At 42.2% G+C, this 9,117-nt stretch overlaps 1 protein-coding gene across 1 annotated transcript; it reads left to right on the top strand.

Moving 5' to 3' along the window:
* Positions 1 to 515: 515 nt before the first annotated feature.
* LOC116410894 (protein kinase C theta type-like) lies at positions 516 to 8,397 on the top strand. The gene is made up of 9 exons (XM_031902452.1): positions 516 to 992; positions 1,571 to 1,665; positions 4,257 to 4,424; positions 5,739 to 5,830; positions 5,910 to 5,972; positions 6,182 to 6,314; positions 6,495 to 6,656; positions 6,774 to 6,896; positions 7,285 to 8,397. The coding sequence occupies exons 1-9, from the start codon at positions 536 to 538 to the stop codon at positions 7,465 to 7,467; spliced, it is 1,476 nt and encodes a 491-aa protein (XP_031758312.1). The 5' UTR covers positions 516 to 535; the 3' UTR covers positions 7,468 to 8,397.
* Positions 8,398 to 9,117: the final 720 nt, after the last annotated feature.

The following is a 9,117-nucleotide window of genomic DNA, read 5'->3' as shown; positions in this document are numbered from 1 at the left end:
TGGGGCGAATCGATACGGAACAGATTCGCTCATCGCTAGTGGTCGCGTCAAAAAAGCTGCGGCTAAAAAAAAATCGCAAAAGTCGGCCGGTAGCCGCATTGCACAAATTTTTCACCATTTTGTAGCGGTTTGACGAATTTTTTGGCGAAGCAAAACGGGACAGATTTGCTAAAAACTTTAAAATTCCCAATGCAATAAAAATCTAATGGCGAATATAACAATATGAAATTTGAAGTTTAATTCTCGTTTTTGTGCTGATTTTGTTTTCTTTATAAGACTTTTATTTACTACTCGGTTTGTCTGTTATTTCACTGGGCAAATGGAACTGAGGATAATAGGTACCAGCTGAGCGGAAGGTTCTACTGTTCCACAAGCGGAACTGAGCTCACAGCTGCTGTGTGACATCACAGCTCAACCAAAGCACAGGCATTGTGATGTCATCAACAGAGTCGGTGACAGTTGGTGCAGGCTCAGTGTGCTCAGTGCTATCAGAGGAGGAGGAGTGTTAGCATTTCTCTAACTCTGACAGACTAAGATGAGTTCAAGCAAGAAATTGGGCTTTAAAGCCCGATTTTTTGCAGCCCTTAGAAACTTTCACAGAAAGCTAAAGGCTACATTCACTTTATCTACACGGAAAAAATCAGAGAAAAAAAGTGATGACCAGAAGGAGAAGATGGTCGCACCTAGAAAGCGAGAGCGAGAGGAAAGCTCCGAGGGACACGGCATCTCCATAAAGAAGAGCAGAACCTACTTTGCTGCCCCCAGCCCAACACAAACGGAACCAAACATGGCGATGCCCGAGCTGCAAGAGATTGCCCAGGCGAGCCCATTGGTTGAACCGTGTTTGGAGCTGGAGAAAAAGGAGGTTTCTGTACCCAAGGAAGGATTGAAGCGCCCAAGAACAGAAGAGGATAATGAAGAAATACCTATTAAACGGCTCAAAAGCACAATACCCAGTGCTGAGGGTATAGAAACCCCCCAACCGGGACCGAGTAAGTTGGAGTTAAACTGGATAAATTCCAGAATGTTCCATAGATAACTTACCTATTATCCTTCCCACCCTACAGAGAGTCAGGGTACATTTTGGGTTACACTCAGGCAAATAACGTCCAATGCCGTTTAACTGCCGCTCACTCCCCAATGGGAAAACTCTATAGAACGGCTGATCTATAAATACATTCACATATAGTTGAATTGGGTTGAAAAAAGACCATCAAGTTCCGGGCCCAGGCCAGAACGACTTACTTACATGGGGCAATACAAACAGCTGATGGGACTCTATAATAAGCTGCTCATATAAACAGTTACAGTGAATCATTAATCAGCTAATTAGCCTTTGGGGGAAGTGGGATTTACCTTCAGTTTTAGATTTCATTGGGGTTTGTCGCTGCAAAGCTTCTCTGCATTGGCTTTTATGTCGCTAATTGGTCTACAATTTAAATTTATTGAATTTTAATATTCATTCGCCTTCAAATTTTGCCCCTTTCCAGCTTCCTTTGCTATCTGGTTGTTGTTGGGGGGGGGAGTTCCAGTTCTATTGGTACTTTCTAATACTTATCTTTTTATTCAGGTTCAGAAGTCGAACTTCCGATCCCTGTTGACCGGACATTATCCCTCGGCAGATTCAGTTTCCATAAAGTACTCGGAAAAGGATCATTTGGAAAGGTTCGTTATGTGTAAATTGTAACATATAGGGATATTATAAGCCCCCGAGGGGTTCCTTATAATATATAGTGAATAAAGTGCCCCCTATTGTAACATATAGGGATATTATAAGCCCCCGAGGGGTTCCTTATAATATATAGTGAATAAAGTACCCCCTATTGTAACATATAGGGATATTATAAGCCCCCGAGGAGTTCCTTATAATATATAGTGAATAAAGTACCCCCTATTGTAACATATAGGGATATTATAAGCCCCCGAGGAGTTCCTTATAATATATAGTGAATAAAGTGCCCCCTATTGTAACATATAGGGATATTATAAGCCCCCGAGGGGTTCCTTATAATATATAGTGAATAAAGTGCCCCCTATTGTAACATATAGGGATATTATAAGCCCCCGAGGAGTTCCTTATAATATATAGTGAATAAAGTGCCCCCTATTGTAACATATAGGGATATTATAAGCCCCCGATGAGTTCCTTATAATATATAGTGAATAAAGTGCCCCCTATTGTAACATATAGGGATATTATAAGCCCCCGAGGAGTTCCTTATAATATATAGTGAATAAAGTGCCCCCTATTGTAACATATAGGGATATTATAAGCCCCCGATGAGTTCCTTATAATATATAGTGAATAAAGTGCCCCCTATTGTAACATATAGGGATATTATAAGCCCCCGAGGGGTTCCTTATAATATATAGTGAATAAAGTGCCCCCTATTGTAACATATAGGGATATTATAAGCCCCCGAGGGGTTCCTTATAATATATAGTGAATAAAGTACCCCCTATTGTAACATATAGGGATATTATAAGCCCCCGAGGAGTTCCTTATAATATATAGTGACTAAAGTGCCCCCTATTGTAACATATAGGGATATTATAAGCCCCCGATGAGTTCCTTATAATATATAGTGACTAAAGTGCCCCCTATTGTAACATATAGGGATATTATAAGCCCCCGAGGAGTTCTTTATAATATATAGTGAATAAAGTGCCCCCTATTGTAACATATAGGGATATTATAAGCCCCCGAGGAGTTCTTTATAATATATAGTGAATAAAGTGCCCCCTATTGTAACATATAGGGATATTATAAGCCCCCGAGGAGTTCCTTATAATATATAGTGCATAAAGTGCCCCCTATTGTAACATATAGGGATATTATAAGCCCCCGAGGGGTTCCTTATAATATATAGTGAATAAAGTACCCCCTATTGTAACATATAGGGATATTATAAGCCCCCGAGGAGTTCCTTATAATATATAGTGAATAAAGTGCCCCCTATTGTAACATATAGGGATATTATAAGCCCCCGAGGAGTTCCTTATAATATATAGTGAATAAAGTGCCCCCTATTGTAACATATAGGGATATTATAAGCCCCCGAGGAATTCCTTATAATATATAGTGAATAAAGTGCCCCCTATTGTAACATATAGGGATATTATAAGCCCCCGAGGGGTTCCTTATAATATATAGTGAATAAAGTACCCCCTATTGTAACATATAGGGATATTATAAGCCCCCGAGGAGTTCCTTATAATATATAGTGAATAAAGTGCCCCCTATTGTAACATATAGGGATATTATAAGCCCCCGAGGAATTCCTTATAATATATAGTGAATAAAGTACCCCCTATTGTAACATATAGGGATATTATAAGCCCCCGAGGAGTTCCTTATAATATATAGTGAATAAAGTACCCCCTATTGTAACATATAGGGATATTATAAGCCCCCGAGGAGTTCCTTATAATATATAGTGAATAAAGTACCCCCTATTGTAACATATAGGGATATTATAAGCCCCCGAGGGGTTCCTTATAATATATAGTGAATAAAGTGCCCCCTATTGTAACATATAGGGATATTATAAGCCCCCGAGGAGTTCCTTATAATATATAGTGAATAAAGTGCCCCCTATTGTAACATATAGGGATATTATAAGCCCCCGAGGAGTTCCTTATAATATATAGTGAATAAAGTGCCCCCTATTGTAACATATAGGGATATTATAAGCCCCCGAGGGGTTCCTTATAATATATAGTGAATAAAGTACCCCCTATTGAAACATATAGGGATATTATAAGTCCCCGAGGAGTTCCTTATAATATATAGTGAATAAAGTTCCCCCTATTGTAACATATAGGGATATTATAAGCCCCCGAGGAGTTCCTTATAATATATAGTGAATAAAGTACCCCCTATTGTAACATATAGTGATATTATAAGCCCCCGAGGGATGTTATAATATATAGTGAATAAAGTACCCCCTATTGTAACATATAGGGATATTATAAGCCCCCGAGGGATATTATAATATATAGTGAATAAAGTACCTATTAAGATTACCAGTAAATGATACGTCCCCGTGTAGGTGCAGGGGGTTAAAGTGGGTCATTCAGGTCACAGAATATCTCAGGGATAAAATTATAAAGTCCAGAAGGGGGTAAATAAATGACACTGTATGAGTGGGAGAACTTCTGGCCCAAACAAGCCCAAACTACTGTCTCTTTAGCCAGTGCTGGAACTAGGTAGGTGTCCCTGTAACCTACCATTATCTCCTTCCTATCTCCTTCAGGTCCTCCTGGCACGAGACCTTCTCACAGGACAGTGGGTAGCAGTGAAACGAATCAAGAAGAGGCCACTGTTGAACCACACGGGCAGCGCCAAGATTGAGAAGAAGATACTGGAATTAGCCCAGGACTGTGTGTTCCTCACTCGAGCGTTTGGCTCTTTTCAGACTGAGGTACCAACATCATTTGTCTCTAATATTGTCTTCTCCTCCCTATAGAACCTTCCCTAGATCCCCTAAGAGCTAAGAGATATACATATTTATAGATAGAATATATACATATTGATAGATAGATAGATAGATAGATAGATGATAGATAGATAGACAGACAGACAGACAGACAGACAGACAGACAGATAGATAGATAGATAGATAGATAGATGATAGATAGATAGATAGACAGACAGACAGACAGAGAGATAGCTAGATAGATAGATAGATAGATAGATGATAGACAGACAGACAGACAGATAGATAGATGATAGATAGATAGATAGATAGATAGATAGACAGACAGACAGAGAGATAGCTAGATAGATAGATAGATGATAGACAGACAGACAGACAGATAGATAGATGATAGATAGATAGATAGATAGACAGTCAGAGAGATAGATAGATAGATAGATATACAGATAGACAGAGAGATAGCTAGATAGATAGATGATAGATAGATAGACAGACAGATAGATAGATAGATGGATAGATAGATGATAGATAGATAGATAGACAGACAGACAGAGAGATAGCTAGATAGATGATAGATAGATAGATTGACAGACAGACAGATAGATAGATGATAGATAGATAGATAGATAGACAGACAGACAGAGAGATAGCTAGATAGATAGATAGATAGATGATAGACAGACAGACAGACAGATAGATAGATGATAGATAGATAGATAGATAGATAGATAGACAGTCAGAGAGATAGATAGATAGATAGATAGATATACAGATAGACAGAGAGATAGCTAGATAGATAGATGATAGATAGATAGACAGACAGACAGACAGACAGACAGATAGATAGATGATAGATAGATAGATAGATAGATCGACAGGCAGACAGACAGACAGATAGATAGATAGATAGATAGATAGATAGATAGATGATAGATAGATAGACAGACAGACAGACAGATAGATAGATAGATAGATAGATAGACAGACAGACAGACAGATAGATAGACAGACAGACAGACAGACAGACAGACAGACAGACAGATAGATAGACAGACAGACAGACAGATAGACAGACAGACAGATAGACAGACAGACAGACAGACAGACAGACAGATAGATAGTGCGAGTAGCAGGGCCGTACCCAGTTCAGATGCCTGTAGCTGTTACAATATTATTTATTAGGAAGGCCTTGATACTTTGGATGATCTCCCCACCCAACCATAGAGTTGCACTGCCCATACTCTCTATCCCATTCCTGTATTGTAACCCCCGTCCCCTGGTCTCTCTCTTCTCTAACAGGACAGCATTTACTTTGTGATGGAATATGCAGCCGGAGGGACCTTATTAGATCTCTGCCTGAATGGGAACTCCATGGATATCGAGCAGATCAGGTAGGTAACTAAGCATTAATGGTGACTGTCGCATATAAATACTGAATTTCATTCTAACCAACTGTTTTCCCTTCATTAGGTTCATAGCGGCAGAAGTTATCTGCGGCCTGAATTTCCTGCATTCTCGGCTGATTATCCATCGGTGAGTAGTACTGTCCCCTGATTGGCAGCTGGGACTCCTATACCTACCCTATAGTGCTGTGGGAATCCTCTGCCCAATGGGGTTGTGTGTTTAGGGATTGGCCCTGGGGGATTTTATAAACCTGGGAATGCTGACCCAGTGCCATGTGTTTACTGCCCATATAACTTACAGTCAGTAGGACTCACAGAACTTACCTTCTTTCCTTACAGGGACCTGAAACTGGGAAATATTCTGCTTGATGGCAGCGGTCACATCAAAATAGCGGATTTCGGCCTCGCTGTACAGACTCTCTATGGATTGGCCAAAGGCCGAGCGGGAACAAGGGGGTACACGGCTCCTGAGGTAAGGGACCATTTTCTCTTATTATTCTACTTATTATTATGTTTTAATAGCAATATATATATATATCAGGAAAGGAGTAAGGAATCTACAATACTAATATAAACCTGAAAAATATATTATTCATTTAAATAAACTATAAACTGTCGGGTGAATAAGCTTCTCCCATTGGTGCATTTGCAGGTAACCCGCCGGGAGGTGTACGATTGCTCTGCGGATTATTACTCACTCGGAGTAATGCTGTTTTATTTGGCCACTAAGCTGACATCCATATACATAGAAGATCCAGGGGCGAGAGAAGGTATAGACGGCCTGGATTCTGACCTCAGGGACATTATCCAGAAGGTGAGTATAATGCGGCTTCGTTAGGCCACAAGTGTTTGTAGCTCTGGGGTTTAAAGGGTAAGTCAGCTCTTTTACTTTACTCTTTATAATATTAATTGCCCTTTTCTTATTTCATAGCTAACCTGTGACAATCGTGTCGCAAGGATGAACTTTGTCGCCTCCATAAAGGATCATCCGTTCTTTGCATCCATTAATTGGGACGCCCTGGAGGCAAGAGAAATAGATTCTCCCTTGATACTAGTAAGTCATTTCTAACTCGATCTTGGTTATTTTAGTTACATTGATATCACTGATCAGACCACAGGGAATGACTCCCACGGAGAAATGATGATGTGTGGTCTTGGTCTATGTGGAGAAAGCACCTCCTCGAGAGGTCCATGGTGGGGGAGGTCCATGGTGGGGGAGGTCCATGGTGGGGGAGGTCCATGGTGGGGGAGGTCCATAGTGGGGGAGGTCCATGGTGGGGGAGGTCCATAGTGGGGGAGGTCCATGTTGGGGGAGGTCCATGGTGGGGGAGGTCCATAGTGGGGGAGGTCCATGGTGGGGGAGGTCCATAGTGGGGGAGGTCCATGGTGGGGGAGGTTCAGGATGGGGCCAACTAATTCTCATCAAATCTTTCCTCTTTCAGCCTCCAGCAGAGGACGTACCAGACGCGGTGCCGCACAAGACGCTGATCAGCTCCGACAAAGACAAGACTCCCATAACGTCCAAACAACAGGCTCACTTTAAAGGATTATCCTTTGTGTGTAAAGAATGGGGAGTCACGGGATCAGCAGATCCAGATTCCCATTCTGCACAAGGGAAGACATAAGGAGGCAACAGTAGGTTAATCGAACTGTGCAAAATGAGAGTATGGAGATCCCAGGTACACAGATGGGGGGAGCGGTAGGAGGGGGCCGGCACAGGCTGCAGCTGGGGAGCGGTAGGAGGAGGCCAGTGGGGGCTGCAGCTGGGGAGCGGTAGGAGGGGCCGGCACAGGCTGCAGCTGGGGAGCGGTAGGAGGGGCCGGCACAGGCTGCAGCTGTAGAGCGGTAGGAGGGGGCCGGCACAGGCTGCAGCTGTAGAACGGTAGGAGGCTTCAGCAAGAGAGATCGACTCGGAACCTACTGGAACAGGCTTCAGCAAGAGAGATCGACTCGGAACCTACTGGAACAGGCTTCAGCAACAGAGATCAACTCGGAACCTACTGGAACAGGCTTCAGCAAGAGAGATCGACTCAGAACCTACTGGAACAGGCTTCAGCAAGAGAGATCGACTCGGAACCTACTGGAACAGGCTTCAGCAAGAGAGATCGACTCGGAACCTACTGGAACAGGCTTCAGCAAGAGAGATCGACTCGGAACCTACTGAAACAGGCTTCAGCAAGAGAGATCGACTCGGAACCTGCTGGAATAGGCTTCAGCAAGAGAGATCGACTCGGAACCTACTGGAACAGGCTTCAGCAAGAGAGATCGACTCGGAACCTACTGGAACAGGCTTCAGCAAGAGAGATCGACTCGGAACCTACTGGAACAGACTTCAGCAAGAGAGATCGACTTGGAACCGACCGACCTACTGGAACAGGCTTCAGCAACAGAGATCGACTCCGAACCTACTGGAATAGGCTTCAGCAAGAGAGATCGACTCGGAACCTACTGGAACAGGCTTCAGCAAGAGAGATCGACTTGGAACCTACTGGAACAGGCTTCAGCAACAGAGATCGACTCCGAACCTAAGTTAATAAATGTTAATTAAAAGAGAAGGAAAGTCATTTTGGCATTTTACTTCCAATAGATTCACCACATTAGTGTCACCTAGAACCTTATATTTATTCTGCAGAAAGCTTTACCTACCTGAGTAACAGCCATAGACGCTCCCTCCATTTGTTTAAGATAGAAGCTGCCATTTTAGCTTGGTCTCAGTAGCTTCCTGCTGCAGCTTTTGCAGTTGGCAACTCAGATTACACATTCCTAATTGGGGGGGAGGCTATGAATTCTTATGGGAGGGGGAAGCACAGACTCTGGCCCCAGGAATGAAGGATGTATCTGAGAGAGGAAGTCTGACACCCTAAGAACAAGTTCACAAAAAAGGAGACAAGAAATCCTGTGTTTCTTTTGATGGAGGACTCAGTGCAGTGTTTCTGTGAGTGCTTAAGGCTGTATTTACACAGACCTTTCTGATAAAGCTTATTTGTATTGGTTATTGGTTGCTTAGTGTGTAAATCTGTATGTTTAGCAGATACACCCACTTATTGTGCAGCGCTGCAGGATATGTTTGGTGCTTGATAACTACATGTTAATAATAATAATAATAATAATAATAGGTAAGGCAGCTAAAGCTTCAGATGATAATAATGCTGTGCAAATGGGGGAACCTTAATAATGCTGGAAAGGGGCAAATATGGCACTTGGGGTTCAGTCGAAAAGCACTTATGTTTGTGTAACCTGATAACTAAAGGGAATTGCTGTATTGTATATAATAT

Source organism: Xenopus tropicalis, chromosome 5 (assembly GCF_000004195.4).
Source record: "Xenopus tropicalis strain Nigerian chromosome 5, UCB_Xtro_10.0, whole genome shotgun sequence".
Taxonomy (NCBI): Eukaryota; Metazoa; Chordata; class Amphibia; order Anura; family Pipidae; genus Xenopus; species Xenopus tropicalis.
Note: the sequence above shows the minus strand (reverse complement) of the source record. Positions and strands in the feature narration are given on the sequence as shown.